The 20,458-nt window shown below is 39.1% G+C and overlaps 1 protein-coding gene across 7 annotated transcripts in view; it reads right to left on the bottom strand.

Annotated features, from left to right (window-relative positions):
- The window catches only part of Atp13a3 (ATPase 13A3), an 86,175-nt gene that overhangs the window by 44,600 nt on the left and 21,117 nt on the right, over positions 1 to 20,458 (bottom strand). For 5 of the 7 annotated variants that reach the window (XM_063270760.1, XM_039088615.2, XM_063270761.1 and 2 more), the window contains exons 3-8: positions 10,883 to 10,983; positions 5,909 to 6,082; positions 5,081 to 5,251; positions 4,697 to 4,767; positions 2,826 to 2,906; positions 853 to 922 (exon numbers count right to left, since the gene is read on the bottom strand). In XM_063270760.1, coding sequence (XP_063126830.1) covers positions 853 to 922; positions 2,826 to 2,906; positions 4,697 to 4,767; positions 5,081 to 5,251; positions 5,909 to 6,082; positions 10,883 to 10,933 — 618 coding nt within the window. In that variant the 5' untranslated portion in view covers positions 10,934 to 10,983. Of the gene's footprint in view, positions 1 to 852; positions 923 to 2,825; positions 2,907 to 4,696; positions 4,768 to 5,080; positions 5,252 to 5,908; positions 6,083 to 10,882; positions 10,984 to 14,593; positions 14,654 to 20,458 lie in introns of all 7 variants that reach the window. The other 2 variants (XM_039088616.2, XM_039088617.2) reach the window with 2 other exon arrangements.

Raw genomic sequence — 20,458 nt, 5'->3', positions numbered from 1 at the left:
TAAAAGAAAACACATTTCAAAAGTTTATTGGCATATAAGGAAAAAATAATATGTGATAATGGGCAAACTACGTTGCTCTCAAAGGGAACTTAGAATAAATGACTAGAAAGTCCTGGTAATGAGGGTTTTGAAATGGTATTTTTCATCTTTCTTAATTACTTCCCAATGTCTTTCGACTTTTGCTTTTGACTTTTCAAAGCATTTTCATGTTTAAAGTACCATTTTACTTCAAACCCAAACGAAATATTAAGAAATGATTCCAACTTTTCCATACAAGAAGTAGCAAGCAGAAATGCTTTCTTTAAAAAAAAAAAAAAATCAGAGACTGCTGCTTAATAAGATACTCTCAAACTATGGGGCTTCCTAAATGTTTTAATCACACATGAAACCATGCTTACACTCTAAGAAAGTTGTGGAAAACAATCATTACTTCTAGTAAAGCGTCCACCCAATACTACTTTTTATCTATAGCCCAAACCTCAACAAAGACTGGCAAGTCTTTCTGCCAGGCAGTTACTCACCAACTTCCCACACATATTCCTAACCTTTCACTCGCACAGCCTAGCACTTATAAATGAATCCTCACTGCAAGAGCTAACACGCTTCCTCTGACGTGAAGTCAAAGGAGCAAGGGAGCAAGAAGTCACGCACACTTAGGATGCGATGTAGACATGAAACACAAAAAAGAAATCTATATAATAGATGTATACTTATACCTTTTCCACCACATGATTTTTTTTCAATTTTTACTTTTCAAGTAAAATATGAAGCAAAGAAGCAGAAAACTAAGAACAGGTTCTTAAATACAATCCAAATTGATAGATCTGCTGTTGAGCTGTATTAAAGTCTTACCTCTTTAATCAGAAGCTTAAAAACAGAAGGCACTTTCACAGCTATTTCATTTACTCCATAAAGCAACTTTCTACGACAGAAAAATGCAGTAATTGTATAAATAATTTAGGAAAAGAATTATGCTAAATATGGGTAAAGCCAATCATAGATTCATGTTTTAAAAATCTCATGTTCCATGACTAAAATTCTCTACTTTTAAAAATAAAAAAGCTGCTGGGTCATGGTGGCTCACTCTCATCCCAGCACTCGGGGAGAGGCAGGTGGATCTGAGTTCGAGGCCAACTGTATCTTCAGACTGAGTTCCAGGGCAGCCAAGGTACACAGAAAAATCCTGTCTCAAAAGCCAAAATAAATAAGTAAAAGAAAAGAGCTAGCTACAGCATTTAAATCAGACGACATCAACAGTGGTAACCGACTTTTTAGCAGTTTGCTTCCTTTAGACTCCCATTTCCTAGATGACAAGTTCTTTCTTACTAATCAATAATAACCATGTGAGCAAAAGGGCTCATTTTTTTATTATGTGTAGGCAGGGTATCCTGAAACTTACGTATCGCTCAGGCTGCCTTTCAAACTCATGGGAATCCTCCTGCCTCAACTTTCCAAGTGCTGGGACTATAGGTGTAAGCCATCGCAACTGACTAAGATCCTCTTCTTGAACAGAGGGAAAATGTTTTTTGAGATCTCATTTTTATTTAATGTTCGTGGGTGTTTTGCCTAAATATGTAATTGCACATGCATGCACTACCCAACGAAGCTACTGGAAAGCAATGGATCCTCTGGAACTGGATTTACAGGCAATGGTGAGCTGCTATGGGTCTTCTGGAAGAGCAGTCAGTGCTCTTAACCACTGAGACATCTTCTACAGCCCCAACAGAGCAAGTTTTATTTAACTAACTTTTGTAATCAGAAAAAACAAAAAAACAAAAACCCAACCCTAAATACATTTGATGAATATTACCCTTCTCTCTAGCAAGAATATTTTACTAATGAAGTTCATTTCAAAATATTACACATTTAAAATCTTTTAGAAAACATTTTCTTAAAGTTGCTTAGAGGCTGGGAGTGCTGCTCCACTGTCAAGAGTGGCTGTCAACCCTGGCTTTAATTCCTAACAATTCCATAAACCAAGCACGATGAGGTGCTTTCCTGGAAGACCAGCACTTGGGAAGCAAACTCAAGATCAAAAAATTCAAAGACACCCACCCTTGGCCACATAGTAAGCTACCTGAGACCTCATTTAAAAAGGGGGGTGTGGAGGGGTAGTATGCATAGGTCAGTGTAAAGTATTTAACTAGCCCAAGTAAGGACCTGAATTCTATTCTACCTCTGCTCCCTCTAAAACCCATAGCTTCTTCATTGTAATCTCTTGTAATAGTACACTACATTTATCTTTAAAACGTGCAATATGCTGGCAGTGTTTATTTTTCAGAGATTGGGTTTTTCTGCATAGCCCTTGCTGTTCTGGAACCCACTTTATAGACCAGGCTAGCTTCAAACTCAGAGATCCACCTGCTTGTGATTCCCTAGCACTGGGACACTAGCATATTTTCATACTTAAAAAAAAAAAGGCTAGAAAAAGCATGGTTCCCGGTTTACAGTTTCAGGTGGGAAATTCCAGCACATGCTTACAATTCCCACATAAAAAAATCTTAAGGTGTTACTAATAATTTACAGAGCACACTTATGTGTGACTGAGAAGAACACTACCCAACACATAACACATCCCAAATTCAGAGATAGGAAAAGGTGGGGAAATTTGCATCGTAGAATTGATTAAATAGTAAAACTTAAGGGATTATTAGCTTTAACATTTTTTTATAGTTTTAAACTGATGGAGTTTTGCTCACAGTATCAATCAGTAAGGGGTAACTAACAGAATGTAGTATTCAGGAGCCTGCATTACGTGGAGAGCTGTGTGCACGTCTGGGTTTGAGAGTGTTGGGAAGAGACCTCCTTCAGTTGGATACAGTTACCTGTAGGCATGCATCCCCTTTGTCAGGCCTGCACTATGCTTTTCATACATTGACGCACAAGACACACCTTCATCCAGTCCCCTAAATAAATCCAAAGTTTTTACTTTAAACAAAGTTTAAAATAGCCAAATGTATTAATGCCTCATTTTGCTATATGTTCGAATTCAGAACTAACTTCCTTACAAACGTCTTAGAAAATCTTAACAAAAAATAGAAGTCATGAGAATTTTAAAATCTCAAATTCTTAAAATAAAACAATCAATAGTTTAAATCTCAAACACAACTAAATTATTCACTGCATTTGCCATGGCTCTAAATAATGCTATATAAATAAACATTCACAGCAGCATTATCCTCTGACAGTTTCCAAAGCTTAGGAGTCAACAATCAAACTAATAAAACTTAAGATAAAGGGTGACTAATGAGATTTTCAAACTAAAGATTTACTATTTACTGTTCGTTTTCTTCCACAATGCACAAATAAGTCCTTTTGTGACTACATTTGAAAGTACAGAATTTACAATCATAAATGTCTAAGATCTAGAACAATTCTAACTAGGAACCAACTAACATATCTGCTTTCCCTCCAAAATGTCACAATTATGCTTATTTTAATAGATACTAGCCAAATAATTCTAAAGCAAAGAGAATTAAGCACACTCCTCCTTCTTCTTTTCTACATTTTACATATAGGAAAGCTAAGTTCTACAACTTGTTGATGTTATGGTAGGTTTAAATTTTACAAGTTTCAGTGGCTGACACACAACAAGTATGTTATACGCTCTTTCCAACAGCTGTTGACTTCTCCAGAATGCAGTATAAAGAAGGACTAGCAACGAAGTGTTTAACAAGCCTGTAGGACACTGGAGTTCTTCACTAAAGCAATGGTGCATCAACGTCAACTGGATATGAGAAAAGCACTGGCCAATTCCAGAACATTCTTTAGTATTCTAGGTATGCGTTACAGGTTTTAACTTAAATGTTCCTGATTCTTGTTTTTACTGTTAACTTCAAGCTGGAGAGATGGCTCAGAGGCTAAGAGCACTGACTGCTCTTCCAGAGGACCTGAGTTCAAATCCCACAACCACATGGTGGCTCACAACCATCTCTAATGGGACTTGCTGCCCTCTTCTGGTGTGTCTGAGAACAGTTACAGAGCAAAACAGAATCCTCAGGAGGCTAAGATGGGAAATTGGATACAAACTGAGTGAAATAGCAAGACCCCATCTTTTAAATAAAGTCTAAATTATAGTAAGTTTTTATTTAACTTTGATCTCTACACACACAAATAAAGCAAATAAGGGATTACTCCAATTTGTCCTGTCCAAAGACAACATTTTACCAAGATGGTAAAAGTTTTTTAAGTACATGTTACATGATTCTTTGAGTACAACTGGATGGGACTGTCAACATTTAAGAAATAATGCAGATACTCTAGAGAAAAGCATAGGGGTTGGGAGTGGGGATCACTGATAGAGTCACCGCTTGTTAGCATGTGTGAGTCCCAGATGCTCAGCACAGTGTATACCAAAACCAGAGTAAAACTAAACAAAAACGTGAATTGAAAACCTAAGCTCCAAGGTAAACTCAAACTCTTCATGCACTCAGCCTCGTACTGTGGGGTCACAGGCACGCACCACTGTGTCTAGTTTCCTTTTATATTTTATGTAAAATTCTGAGGTACAAGTTGCAGGTGAGACTTACTTTAAAACTGTTAATAAAACTTCAAACAACATAGAGTTGTTAGTAAGTGAATTAAGTAATAAAGTAAAAGCCTCTTTGATTTTTGTGTTAACATTAGAATATAGCCACTTCTACTAAAACATTTAAAAATATTCATAACACATTCCAAAAACAATAAAGATACTTACTTTAAGAAATCAAAATTGTGAATGGCATCATTCCAGAAATATCTTATGCTATGGTGGGTAAAATAACGCATCTGTAGAACACACATAACATTAAATCAAAAGGCTTCTATCAAACAAAACAAACCTCTTAAACCTAAAGTTTTTGGAATAGGGGTTGGGAGGAGGAGGGAAGGGAAACTGCAGTTGGAATGTAATATATAAAAGAATAAAAAACAAAAACCAAAATACAAAAACAAAACCCTCAGGCTTTATTTAGTGACAGGTATTTTATAAAGCATGTAATTTTATTTCAAGCAGTAACTGAAATGTAAGATTCTAATGTATCTTTCATAATGTAGAATGTAAGTAACAGTTTCTCACAGCGTTGACACTCCATCACAGTACCTGTTGTGACTGACTTTGTGAGTATTTATTCATTTCACATCTATTTTCTTCAGTCAGACGAACAGCATGGCCATTAGAAACCTTATTAACTAAAGACTTTGCATTCAAATTTGGTTGATTCTCCAGAGAAAGAAAGTGAATTTTTGCACAAAACCATATTCTAAATTCATCCTTAGAAGAAAGGGGAAAGGTCAGTTAATTAATATTAAATATATATTAAACACTGCCTAAATCTTTATGTAAATGCTATTATTTACAAATTTAGTCATCTCTTGCTGATATGGTACTATTTCACAGTCACTTAATAGGAAAAATTTATCATCAACTTTTGACACACTTTACCAATACTATCAATAGATTTATAAAAGTTCACAATTCTTTAACTTAATCACATATATATTGAATATTAAATATTACAACCTCTTAAAAAATGCTTACAATTAAGGTTCTAAAGAAATCGCTTAAGATGTAACATCACACTCAACAGCTGGCCTAGTCAACGAGGTGTATGAATATATATAATATATAATATTATATGTAATATATAATATACACACATATATATATATTCCTAAAGGGCCAGGACCTTAAGTATCTAATGCCATGGATCAGGAAGCACTGTAGGAGGACAGCTTCATCAGCTTTAAGACTCCTTTCAGCCTAATCATTGAAACAGTATTCACATCAAAGCCATATTTAAACATACTAAACATTCCTTATCACGTCCTAGCAATAAAGTCCAAGTTACTTATTCTACACAGTTTATACAAAGCCACTATTTTACTTTCTGAATAATCCAGCTACTAGTAAATACAGCCATGGACTTACAGTCGTCCTGAGAAGCACCACTTCACAGTCTTTAACTGCAGCTCTAACACACGTGGCCTTCACTCGCCACTCAGGCATCCAGTAGAGGAGGAGGAGGAGAAAACCACCAGTACAAATCACCCCTACACAAACCATGGCAAGCTTCCAGCGGCATAAGTTATAGCCATGTATCTCCTGCACAGAAATGGCAATCACATGATGAGCAAATGATAAGGCAGATAAACTAGCATTTACTCTCAGTTACGTACTATTTTCTTTGCATAGTAACTGTATTTTCTCAACTGCTAATTTTCCTGTTATTTTCAATAAGTTCACTGTACAAATTTTAGACTTAATAGTAAAATTTGTTGATCACGTATTGTATTTATGTCTAATAATTCTTTGCTACTAACACAGCATATATATAATGTGCATGGGTATCTTGCCTACTGTCTATACACCGTGTGTATAAAATGTCCAGAGACCAGAGGGGTCACGGGATGCCCCCTGGAAATTCAGTTACAGATGGTTATATGCCCAATGCGGATGCTGAGAATCAAACCTGGGTCCTCCAGAAAAGCATCCAGTGCTCTTAACCACCCACCAAGCCAACTCATCAGTCCTATTCCTTGTAATTTTATCATTTCATTTTTAAAAGCATAAATCTTCATAAAGTTTTTATTCTGCAACCACTTACAGAAAACTGTAGACAGTTCCATCCACTTTCCCCTGACCCTAACATCTGGTGCTTCTGTCAAAAATTGTTCCTGTACTAACAGTTACACTCAGAATTTCACCAGTTTTTCTACTTACATCTTGTTTCATGACACTGCATTCCTGACTGACCGGACTGGACTGACTGACAGATGGATGTATGGACATACAGACGTACGGACAGATTGAGACAGGGTCTTAGACTGTTGAGATGGCTCAAATGTGTACGTGCTTGCCATGAAATGGGGTCTTGCACAGGTAAATGAAAGTACCCAAGGCTGGCCTCCATTCCTGCTTCTCTGCCTCCTACATCCAGAATTACAAAGCATGCACCTCATGCCTCTCTGCCCTGCACATTCCCTTTCAGTAGGTTTTGTTTGTTTTAAGTGACTTGGAAATTGTTCCAATGTCACCATTAATTAACTTCACAGGAGCTACCAAATACAACATTTCAAATTATTGAAGGCCTAGTTAGGTGTAAATTTCAAGCAATAGAAATTATTTATCCCCATGGCAACATCTGAAATATATTACAACTTATTATTCGACGTGGTGGTGTGTTGTGAGTTATCTGTATTTTGATGCTAATTCCACTGCCCCAAGGACGGCTGCCTAGTCATGTACTCAGGACTCAGGTGACTTCACCAGATCCTTCTCCCCACTGAATTTGTAAAATACAGGTGAAGGCAGGTACAGGATAGAAGGAGGCCTGTCATTGGAGGAGAAGGAAGGATGGATGGGAGAGAAGTTTGAAGGAAGAGAAGACTGGAATAGAAAGGAGAAGAGAGGAGGGAGAGGGAGAGAAGCCATGGCAAGTGACGTTAAGATTCCACTATTTATAGGTTGTTATTAATGTTCTAAAGGGATGGATGGTACTGGGCGTTGTATGTTTAGGTGGGCAATTATATCTTATCAATCGGATCTAAGGTTATTGTGTTGTCTGTTCTTTCATGTGTAGATTTAAGTGTAATGGAGTGTGGGGCCGCTGATTTGGGCCGCCACGGAATTGGAACATGTGCTTCTGACAAGATATCCGGCAGGTATCTGGGGCACTGCGGTGCCGGACCTAATAGGGATATAAAAGACAACCTTACTTTTTTTATTTTTTATATTTTTACAATAACAGTGGTGATACATGTCTATAATCTCAGCACTTGGGTGGCTAACACGGGAAAGAAAATGTGAGTTTGAGCCCAGCCTGAACTATACAGCAAGGAGAAAACTTTATCCTATGATTATTTTAAAGGCATCTACTTCACCTAACAAAAAACTGAGTTTTTGTTTTAACTGAGCTGAATTTTCACCTTTATAAACCGCAATTTTTTTTTTTTACTTGGGGAACCAGCAAGATGTCTCAGAGACTAAATATGCTTGCCATGCATGCTGACCTGAGTTCAATCACTAAAACCCATACAACTCTTTAAAAACCTACAAAACTCCTGAAAGTTGTCTTCTGACATCCACCACATGCACACCATGGCACATGTGTACCTACACCAACAGCCAGGTGTGGTGGCACCTGGAAGACACTCCCAGAACTAGGGAGACCTGGTCTATAACAAGTCCCAGGATAGCCTGAGTTACACAAAGAGACCCTGTCTCAAGGAGGGGGTGGGGAGACAGAGACAGACAGACAGACAGAGACCTTATTTGGGATACTTTAGCACTAGCTAACACTTTAAATCACCACATAAAGAACCACGTCTTCCCCCAACTGCTATCAGTTTACACGGGAAAGGGGAACTGAGTATGATGGCTTATGCGTCCCATCACAGCACACTCAGGCTAAAGCAGAAGGGTTGCCATAAACCGGAGACTAGTCTGGGCAACAGTGTATTTAGATCAGCCTGGAAAACAAAGTGAGACCCCGGGGAACAACAAACCACCTTAAGAGTAGATTGCAGGCTCAGCAGTAGAGACCAATAAAACCAAACTTATCGCATCTTTGAAGGCTCCTTGTCTCATAACGTCCTGTCAGGGCTATTGTTTCCTTTTTTTTTTTTTTTTTTTAAATGAGTACACTGTCACTGTCTTCAGACACACCAGAAGAGGGCAACAGATCTCATTCCAGATGGTCGTGAGCTACCGTGTGGTTGCTGGGAATTGAACTCAGGACCTCTGGAAGAGCAGTCAGTGCTCTTAACCGCTGAGCCATTTCTTCAGCCCTTTGGTCCTACAAGTTTTGCATATATATTATGGTTTCCAGTTTTGTGTTTCTGTGGGATTCTTGGGTGTACAGACACGGGTCTGTGTCTATGGCTACTCTTATGTCTTCCCTTGGGCTCCTTTCCTTCTGCTTGCTTTGTCCTATTCTCATTTGCTGTTTTATTTATCTTATAATATTTTGCTTTATTGTTATCCTTAGATGTCTTTTCATTTTCTATTGAGACAAAAATGGGGTAGATCCAAATGGGAGAAGTAGAAGGAACTGGGAGGAACAGAGGGAGGGGAATATATGGAATGGGCAAAAAAAGAAATCTTTTCAATAAAAGAAAAAATTGAAAAGTAATGAAACTGTCAAAAGAAGGAGAAGAAGAAGAAAAAGAAGGAGTGGGAGGGGACAGAGGAAGAGAAAAAAACCATCTGGAACCAAGTGGATTTTGCTCAAGTTCTGTCATTTATCCATATATATATATAAAAAATACTACAATATATCATATATGAATAGTATATATATATAATACTCCAATGTTCTACTTTAACCTTCCCATTAAGTCACATAGCTATGAAATACATCTAAAATTACTCTTTTCTCAGGATAAGGGCTCAGGTATTTTAAAGTCCTGCCCCCGCTTCAGGATGAAACTCTTTAAGCTGCAGGAGAGGCATACTTCTGATGGACAAAATAAATTGGTGATCCATTGTTCACTATGACTAAACTACAAGAGAAAATGAAAACCTTCAACAAACAAAAACCCTGAAAATCTATATACTAAAATCCAAACTATGCAGGCCTGGAGAGATGGCTCAGTGGTAAGGGCTGCTCTTCCAGAGAACCAGGGTTCAATCCCAGCACCCACATATGGCAGCTTGCACCTGTCTAACTCTAGCTGTGGGGCTTCTGACACCTGAAACAAACATACATGTAGGCAAAAAAACCCAATGCACATAAAAATGAATTATTTTAAAAAGTCAACGAAAAACCTCAATTCAAATAACCAAAAATAAACAATAAAACCCAATGTCAGGACACAGAGAAGCGTAACTTTAATCCCAGCATTAGATAAGCAGAGGAAGGCAGATCTCTGAGTTTGAGGCCTGTTCTACAGAAAAAGGTCCAGGACAGCCAGGGTTACTCAGAGAAACCCTGCTACCATCACTACTGCTCACTACTTCAAGTCAGGCCAGGAACAACAGAACAAGTTCCAGACCAGCTGTGGCTTTCTTTACAGTGAAGACTTTGTTGTCTAAAGCAAAGAAAACACACACACACACACACACACACACACACACACACACACACACACACACACCCTTAGAAAGGATACAAAAATTCTGATTCATGTGAGTGGGTGTTTCACTAGAGAGCAAACCTGGAGCCTCAGTACATTAGTGTAGTGAGCCATATTGGATTTGGGCCTGGCCGCTTTGTAACTGCATGGCCACAGTTAAAGTCATGGGATTGTTGGACAGAGGCCTCTCCCATGTATTTACGGCACAGGAAGAAAAGACCAAGTAGTAAACACCCGGTGTCTCCACTGCATGACCTCTGCTGAGCCCGGCTGATGCATGTGGAACCGACACACCTGGACCACACCTGGGTGGTGGTCAATTTACTTCTGCCTTTTGCTTCCTCAGCCTTTATCCTGGAGATTTAGGCTGGTCTTCTGGGATTTCTCCCTAATTAATTCAGGTCTCCTAGTCGGTCTTTTGTTACCAAAGTCACGAGCCAGGGTTTCCCACTGTGCTTCCCAGTTATTTTCTACCTGGAGACTTGGGTATATAAGTGGTGAATAAAGCTACAGGAGATTATCACTCTTCCACTCTCTCTCTCTCTCTCTCACTCTTCCCCCCCCCCTCTCTCCCTCCCTCCCTCCCTCCCTCTCTCCCTCTTGTCCTCTCGTCCTCTCTTCCTCTCCTGGCTTGACACATAACCTGTGTGTGTTGTGTGCATGTTTCTTTCATCCCGTAGGCTTTCGCCCGATTCTCGGTACCGTGTCGGTGCTGGCGCCGACACATTAGGTGGACAAACACGCCACCACTGTGGTACCCCCCCAGTCTATGTTGGTTTTCCTTTAATTGTATCCTTTTATTCCCCAGAAAATTACGAAAGTTGGCTACCATTTCATCTTCTTGTCCCTTGTTGATAATCGTCCTCTCTTCTTTGTCCATCTCTACAGTGGCTTGAAAGGTACGGTGCTTCACTCAACAGGTGAAGAGAACTGCAAGAAAAGAAACAAATGTTGGGGCTAGAGACGGCTCAGCAGTTAACACCGACTGCTCCTCCACAGGTCCTGAGTTCAATTCCCAGCAACCACATGGTGGCTCACAACCATCTGTAACAAGAGCTGATGCCCTCTACTGGTGTCTGAAGACAGTGACAGTGTACTCACATAATATATCTTTAATTTAAAAAAAAAAAGAAACAAATGTTGGCTTTCTTTAAAAACAGATCTTGGACACCAACAGAACTAGATGCTAAAACCCCACTGCTGATGGCACCACTCATGGAGAAATCAAGTTGGAACTGAGTTAGAAACAGTCCCCGGTGAGTAGCTTTCCTACTACCAAAAGGTGCTGTGCAAACTGCTACTGGAGAAAACCATCAACGGTCAAAACCCAGATATACACTCTGCACTACAATACCAACCTGTCACGTAAAACATCCTCACAAAATCTAATAGGGTCATGACTGTTACGTACATAACCAACCACTGATTGGATTTGGGACTCGTTCCACACACAGGATGGAAAGCATGCTTTGACCTGTAAATCTGTCTAAAGCCCATGTCTGGGGAAGTTTCAGACCCTTTAGTAATGAACCTATTATTCTTGTTTTGTTCAAACTACCTCCAATTGTTTTCTTGGACAGAGAAACATCTGCAGTTAGCAAAGCAATACATAACTGGTAGAATAAATGTTGAGAGCTCCAGCCCTAAACACTTAGGACAACTATTTCACCCACTCCAAGGCTGAAAGAACACCACGAAATTATAGGGGGCTGGAAAAAAAAAGAGAAACAAACAAAAGTATGAAATACTGTCCACAACACATGACATGACAGCTGTACTCACTAACTAACTCCCAGTAGCAAATCCCATCGATATTTCCTCATGGACAGAGAGTCATGAGACCCCCATCCATCCCTGAGGATCTATTGGCAGCTAATGGCTGTTAGGTGAAGAGAGTCCATTTCTTCAGTTGAATGGCCATTACTAAGTTACCTGATCAACCCTAATTAAACTCAGTGGATAATAGCAAAACAGAAAAAGTACATGAAAGCAGAAAGGCTTGCTGAGAGAACGTGCTCTGAAGTGGGAGAGAAGACAATGGGGAAGAGAGAAAGGACGGGTATGTTAAAATCCATACACAGTAGACATGGACATGAAATTATCAAAGAATAAGTTATCCTAAAAACAAAAACAAAACCTTTTAGTATACACCAGGTGTTATAGCTCATAACTTTATAATCTCAGCCCAGCACTTGGAAGGTGTGAGCACATCTGTAAAACCAAGGCCAGCATGCCACACGATGTCACACAGTGACCTCCGGGACAACTGGAGTTACATAGTAAGACTGTCTCAATAACAAACTTTAATTTTTTGTTGTTGTTGTTTTTTGTCTGCTTTGGTTTTGGTCTTTTGAGACAGGGTTTCTCTGTGTAGCCCTGGCTGGCCTCTGTGCTGGGATTTTATACCACCACCTGGCCAAATTGAAACTTTAATTTCTATTACCTTGGCAAGAAAAGTGGCCGTGCTTTACAGTTTACAAATCTCTTTAGTAATCTCTTCCTCTCCCCTTTTAAGTAATCTCTTTGGCTAGTTGTCAGTGAACTCAGTGAGTTTTCACCCTAGACATAGGGTGAAAGAACATAGAGGAAGGAACAATCAGAGGACTGCTCAGTGTGCCTGGAGTCATACAGGGTTGGTTAAGTGTTATCCTAATAAAATGTGTTAGGAGTTACTATTGTGTGTGTATTTCTTAGGTACACAATCTCTTAAGGTCTGGACTTGCTGGTACACACCTATGACCCCAGCATCCCGGAGGCAGAGGCAGGAATCATGAATGAGCAGACTGAGCTACTTGACCCTTCCTTTCCCCCACACCCCCACACCCACCCCCCACAGCCACCCCCCACTCCCGCACCCACTCCCACTCCCGCACCCACTCCCACTCCCACTCCCACACCCACTCCCACACCCACACCCAAATGCTGTGAGCTTGGTTTCCTGGCTGCTGCTTGATGCTTTACAGTGAATTTATTTCTTCTGTAAAGCCTTTTAGACCAAAGTAGATGAGTAAGACTCCCCTAACACTAAGGGATGAAAAAAAAGAGTATTTCTCTCAGAAATTAAATTATTATATATCAAAACTGCAGGAGGTATGGATTAATGAAGCATACTGAGGTTTATGATCGTAAGTAGTAGAGGGTCAACAACTGGCATGTCACTGCCACTGCAGAACCAGCTTGCATTATTTCTGAGGGGCTGGAGAAATGTATGGAGGGCCTGGCTAGGGAAGTGTATGTGATAACTAAGTGTTCTCCCACCAAACTGCATCTGTTTCCCCAGAAGACTTCCAGAGAATTTAACCAACCAGGTTGAACAAATATTTGGGAAGACAAAGCACTAGTACTAAACAAATACCCTTTTTTCTTGTCATGAATAGCAAAGGAATACACATAGGTTAAAATGCAAATAGCCTACCACTTTATACAAATGATTAAGCACTTCAGACTTTAGTCCCTGGCAAAGTCCTGGCAGTTACATAACAAATTCCAATGGCCAGTAACATTTAAATGATCAGTTCTAACCTCTTCCCCGGCTGGCCTGGAGCTTACAGTGCAGACCAATGGCCCAAGTTTTTGATCTCACCCCCCTTTTTCATCCTATCTCTCCTTTCCCTCTTTTGTGGGATTATAAAGAAATGAACCAGTATGACTAGCTGAAATTGCCATTAAAATTCAATGCTCTCATTGAGCCTGTTTACTATTTTAAAAATATTTCCCTAAATTTCCTTAACAAGTTGACCTTATTTTAACATTGAGTTTATTCCCAAAATCTTAAACAGTTAAAAGAACGTAGCAAGGAATACTCCAATTATTTGAGTTATCATGTGGTGATTTAGTGGGCAGGACAACCGATACTTAAATCTTCCTCAGCAATCACTGACCACAGTATACTGCAGCTCCTTATACAGAATTACTTCTCTATGAGTCAACTGCTTTAAGACAAAAGTAACAGCTTAACAAATTCTACTAAAGTTAGCAAAGTGATAAAATTAATTTAAATATAAAATTGTTCTAAAAAATAATCCACAGTCTGAAGCTATCTCATTAACTTTAAATATATCATACACCTCACAAGAAATTACCAAGAATTAAACCCTTCAAATACACTTGGAAAACTCATAACCCAACTGTGCTTGTGCTTACATCTAAAACATACAGATTGTAAACGGATAACTAAACGTAAGTGCTTATATAAATAAACCTTTAACATTACAAGGACTCCATAAAGACAATGAACAATAAAAAAGTCTTAAAAATACAAATGTCCTCTTCCTCTTCCCCTCTTTCTCCTCTCTTTCTGTCCTTCTCTGTCACCTTTCTCTGTCTGCCCCCTTCACCAGGTCCCAATAAAGTTTCCTTTAAACTAAAAAATACACATATATACATATATACATACACACAAATGTAACCAAGTTGCATGTTAAATGTGTTTTTCACACATCTAAGACATGTGAAGCATTAACAAGCTTTGAAAAGGTGGCCTGCATTTTTTCTTCAATCAAGTCAATTTCTACATCACAGAAAAAGAATTTTTTCTTACCAATAGCATTATACCATTGCTCTTCTCCGATCCTGACGCATCAGCTTTCAAAAGCTGGCTCTTCATATAAAATAAAACCATAAAAATCCACACAAACATTAGAATTTTATACCAAATACTGGTTCTGTTTAAATTGCTTTAAAGATGTTATGATATTAAAATTTAGGACTTTTTAATTCAGCAACTTTAAATTGGTTTTAGAAGATATGCCCTTCTGTTCTTTGCCACTGGCAGAACTCCTATTTGAATAAATCCTCTCCTGCCAGCACACACAGGTTCCGGCCTACAGTGCACGCCTGAATCCCGATGTTATCTAACAGTAAAGGGCTAGGCTATTGTCCTTAACCAAACCCTTCCTTGAATTTATAATGAAATGGATTTACTTCATCAGGAGAATAAAATGCAGGGGAGGACAAAGTGAAGCTATCCGAAATAAAAGTCACTGAGTTTTAATATAATGCTTACTCTCCCGCAGATTCCATAGTAAGAACTACTGAAATTAGTCTTTAGCCTGTTCTAGAAGTTGATGAGAGCTTATTTTCTCAAACAAGACAAACTGGCATCAACTTGCAGAGAACATCATAGACATCTTTGCTTTCCATGAGCAAAATACTGCAATAGTTCATCTGAGTCAAATGTGGTGTATACATCTGTAATCTCAGCATTCAGGAGACTGAGGTAGAATAATGAGTTCAAGGTCAGTCTGAGGCTATCGCAAAATAAAATGAAAAATTTTAAACCTGCCTAGAATTCCCAAAGGATTAATTTCACAAGGAGCTTTACAGAGTCATCAGTAACTTAAGTAAAACTTGAAGCAAAGCAATTTTAAGTATTATGTTTTGTTTTCTTTTGTGAAGACTCCCATGTAGCCCAGGCTGGTCCTGCACTTCCTATGTAGTTGCTTCTGACCTCCATATAAGTGCTACATATATACGCTCCCCCAGCCCCACTCCATAACATATGCACACAAATAAAATTTTAAGCAGACATTTACCCCTCCTTTTTTGAGATAAGGTCTCTCCATATAGCCTAAACTGCTCCTAATCTCTTGCCTTAACTTTCCAAGGGCTGAGATTACAATCGTTTACTACCTCACCCAAGTAAAAACCAAAGGACACCAAAAGGGATACTTCAACAAATACCACAACTGGTATAGACTTTCAAATTTACTGCACCCACAACAAACCCACAATTCAAAATGTGCACGCCCTGGTTCTAACTCAGCCCAGCAAACGACCTTTATTCTACTATCTATATAAATACCCACGTAAAAAGATCAATGAAATTTTAATCCTCCAACCATAGTAAGCGAACAATTGACAGTGCTGAGGACAGAACTCAACTTCAAATCAGCTCCTAACATAACAATAAAATGACATAATATAGCTTAATGAATACATGGAAATTTTACAAAGATACCAGCTACATTTTAACAAAGGTTTACTCAATACCCACTGTATCACTTCCCATCTTAGACTTTCTCTTATAATACATGCTTTTGTTTCTGTGTTTAGGCTTAAGGAAGGCTATTGTGTCCAATATACACCAAACTAAAACTGTATTTACATTTGTCAAGTGAAGTTTTTGTATTTTTTTCTGTGTTAAGGAGCAACACAAGAGGTATAACAAAATAAGTTATAATTAGGCCACACAGTATTACCCATGTTGGGATTTAATATAAAGAATGAGTTTAGCCTATACTATATCACTTTATTATAGACTATTTTTTAAATAAGCATTTTTATTTAGAGGTATTCCAAATGGTTAAAACTGTCCTCATGAGACAAAATAGTTCATCTGATAAAGCTTGGATTGGTTAATCAACTAATTAATTTATATTTTAAGACAGTATCATATAACCTAGGCTGGCCCTCGACTTCCTATGCAACTGCGGCTGGCCTTGAACATGTGACCCTCCTGCCTCTACCTACTTCCAGAGTGCTGGGATTGTAGGCATACGCCACACCACCCAGTTTAGTCTGCATTTTACAGTGTCTACTGAAGAAGGAAGGGGAATCAGAAGACAGAGTTAGCTAGTTTTACCCAGAAGGAAGACTGAATGATGTATACATAATCCTAAAATCTCCACTCTCTTTGCCTAGATCTCATCTGAAGTCATTTTACCTTTGGCATTTTTAAAGATATTTCTTTAACAAGCACGTTGCCTTTTATTTGTTCTGTTTTCTTTTTCTAATATAGAGCCTCCCTGTAGGACAGGCTTGCCTACAACTCATAACCCAGAGTCACAGAAGCTCAGCAAGCGCTCTACCACCAAACTACATACAGTGAGTTAATTTTCTTTCTTATCTACGTTTTGCTTCAGCTGAGTAAATGTTAATAATGACCCATAATACAAATATGATAAGTAGCAGCATATTTTTTATTTTGTTCTTTAAGACAGGGTTTCTCTGTGTATCCCTGGCTGTCCTGGAACTCACCCTATACACCAGGCTGGCCTCAAACTCAGAGATCCACCTGCCTCTGCCTCCAGAGTGCTGGGATCAAGGGCCTGTGCCACTACAGCCTGGCTACAAATTCTTATTTTTTATTGAATTAAGTAAGCAAGTGCATCACCATATTTAGAGAAAAAGAAACTGAGTGCAGTAGTACATATTTTAATGCCAGCCCTCAGGACACTGAAAGTTCTTTGTTGAGTTCAAGGTCAGCCCATTCTACAGTGAGTTCTGCAATGCAACAGCCAGCCAGGGCTATACACAGAGAGACGATAGAGCCAGGGTGGTGGTGGTACATACTTCTAATCCCCGCACTGCGGAGGCTGAGAGGCAGGTAGATCTGTAAGTTCAAGGCCAGGCAGTCTACAGACCTATTTCCATATTTCCAGGAGAATATAACTTCCCTACCCTCCAAAGCAAACAAAATGAAAGGCACAGGAGTCTCGGCTTTAACTTGTCCACAGAAGACAATCACTAAGAACTGTTGAGAGCATCCCCTTCGCTTATCCTGGTCTCAATCTCTCCACTACTACAATACAAGGCTGGTGAAATAACACCCTAGGCTGGATTCAACAATGAAAAAGTTGTGCCTTAAGAACACAGGCAAATGGGGCTGGAGACATGGCTCAGCGGTTAAGAGCACTGACTGTTCTCCCTACAGGTCTTGCGTTCCAATTCCCAGTAACCACATGGTGGCTCACAACTATCTGTAATGGGACCCAATGCCCTCTTCTGGTGTCTGAAGACAGTTACAGTGTATTCATATACATAAAAATAAATAAATAAGTCTTTAAAAAAAAAGAACACAGGCAAATGTAGTGACACAATGTCTTCGATCCCAGCACTTGGGGGCAGAGGCAGGTGGATCCCTATGAGTTCAAGGCCAGCTTGGTCTACATAATAAGTTCAAGGACATCCACAGCTATATAGGGACCCTGACTCTTGAAAAAAAGGAACCAAAGCAAAGCACGGGCACTCCGTACCACCTGCAGTTGCATTCTTTCACCTGTAGGTGGCAGTCCAAGATTGTGAAGGAAAAAGAATGGCTGGAATTAACTAAAATGTTCAGTGATTAGAGATAAGATATTATACACCAATTTGTTCAGTCAATATGAAAAGGAGTTGCTTTTGAAGTATTTCCCCATAGTGTGACAAGACATACGACAAAAACCATAATGAGGGCTAGGCATGATTGACACGGGTCTTTAAAATCCCAGCACTGGAAAGCAGAGACAGGCAATCTGAGATTAAGGCCAACCAGGACTCAATAGTAAGACCCTCTCAGAAAAACAAAATTAGAAAGGGGCGGGGGGAGGAGGGAAGACAGCCTGCCTAAACTATAGCCATTAAATTTGTGATGAAAAACAAGAAATAGGCAAGGTACACCATAACACAGAGACTAAAAGTGGATTCTGAGGGTAGTAGGGAGGAACACTAATTAAAACAAAGTATAATGACTTGTATGTCATAATAATGACATAATAATAATGAAATCGACTATAGATCAACTCAAAATTACAACAGGAGGAGGAGGAGGAGGAGGAGGAGGAAGAGGAGGAGGAGGAGGAACCACAGCTGCTGCCACCTAGCACAGCAGCGGCACACACTGTAATCTCAGCATTCTGCAAGTGGAAACCGGAAAATCTGCTACTAAAGCCATCCTCAGCTGCATGGGACTTCTAAAACCAGCATGGTAAACTACCTAAAACTGTCTCTTTAAAGTTAAAACAGACAAACGAACAATCTGGGCATCATGGCTACCCAGAACTGGGGGAGATCTCTGGCCAGCCTGGTCTACCAAGTGAGTTTCAGGACAACCAAGGCTACACAAAGAAACCCTGTCTTAAAAAATGAAAACAGATTTTGGGTCAGAAATGGTAGTGCATACTTGTAATACTTGAGAGGCTAAGGCAAGAAGAACACAAGTTTAAGCCAGCCTGGGCTACATAAAATCCTTCCTGTCTCTTACAGATCAATAAAAAGAGTATATATACCTTGGGTTTGATACCCAAGAAAAGAAAGGGGAAGGGGAGTGGGGGAAAAAAAGAATCCATACTATCTTTTTAGAAAACCAACTGACAGCATCTTTAAATTTAAAAAATATATACCTAAATCTAACAATTCTAATAAAAATCCACAGCATGTATATATGGATAAAACAATCCTACTGTATTATTTGTAACAAAACCTAATTCCCTTAGAATCTGTTGTGTGCAATGTGTGCCAACAGAATGTATGAATAGATTTGAAAGTAAGACAAACGAGTCCAATCTATTTTAGAGACCAGGATAGCTCTATACAAGAAAAAAAATGACTAATATGCAACTTTTGTAGCAATCAAATAGTTGCATACATGTATTTAAAAACAAGCGAAGATACAGGAATGGTGGTGTTGTGTGGCTTTAATCCTGGCACTCTGGAGACAAAGGCAGGCTGATCACTGTGAGTTTGAGGCCAGTCTGGTCTACACAAAGAGTTGTAGTTAACTAGTTTCATGGTGAGGCCTTGTCTCAAAAACACCCATCAAAGTGTTACCATTAACCAAGAAAACTTAAGTATTATAGAATCACCAGTATTCTGTACTTCAAGTTCCTCTGCAAAACTAAGATTTGTGTTCTTTTCCCCCATTGAGGGTGACAGTGGATTTGAAAGTAAAAACTCACTGAAACAAAAGGTTGTTTTAAAACAAGCAAAAGTAAAATATAACAGACACTGAAGACAATAAGGACTAAGAAAACAGAATGCCAGTAACTGTCTTGTAAACAAGACAAATTGCCAAATGAGTCTAATTACTCCAACCTAAAATCCATAATTCAGATTTAAGGCTACGGGTTTCTTTGAATAATATAAACAAAAGGTTCTCCCATTTAATGCAAATTAGTTTCAGCTTAAAACTATACTACCATTAACTAAAAGCACTTGGTTGACATTTAAACTGATGATTTAAATCTAAATGCCTTGTAGAGGGAAGATTAGCTACACTGCTTTGTGCTAATCTTTTTCCCAGTAAGTCACACACTTTCAGCCACCCACCTTGGATCCACAAATGAAACTTGTGTGCCTGCGCGCGCGCGCGCACACACACACACCCCTAAACTTTTTGAAATGCCTTAAGTAGCTCAAAAACTGGGCAGTTCTAATCATCTACCCAGCTTATCACAGATTTCCCTCTGGTAGTCCTGACTTAATACCCTCTAAATCAATGATCTATCTTTGCTGCCCTGTTCCTTCTGGAAGCCCCCAAGTATTTGCTGCCCAGGACACTTCTGGGAAGCCCTTTTGGGGGCCTGCATTTCCTCTCACCGATATTTCAGACGATTTTCCTTCTATAGCTCTAAATTTGATCCATCTCCCTCTGAAACCTGACAATTCTCTCCCCTCCCCTCTATCGAGTCATAGCCTTCAAAAATCT

The sequence above is a fragment of the Rattus norvegicus genome, chromosome 11 (assembly GCF_036323735.1).
Source record: "Rattus norvegicus strain BN/NHsdMcwi chromosome 11, GRCr8, whole genome shotgun sequence".
Classification (NCBI taxonomy): domain Eukaryota; kingdom Metazoa; phylum Chordata; class Mammalia; order Rodentia; family Muridae; genus Rattus; species Rattus norvegicus.
The sequence above is the reverse complement of the archived record's forward strand: the minus strand, read 5'-3'. Positions and strand labels throughout refer to the sequence as shown.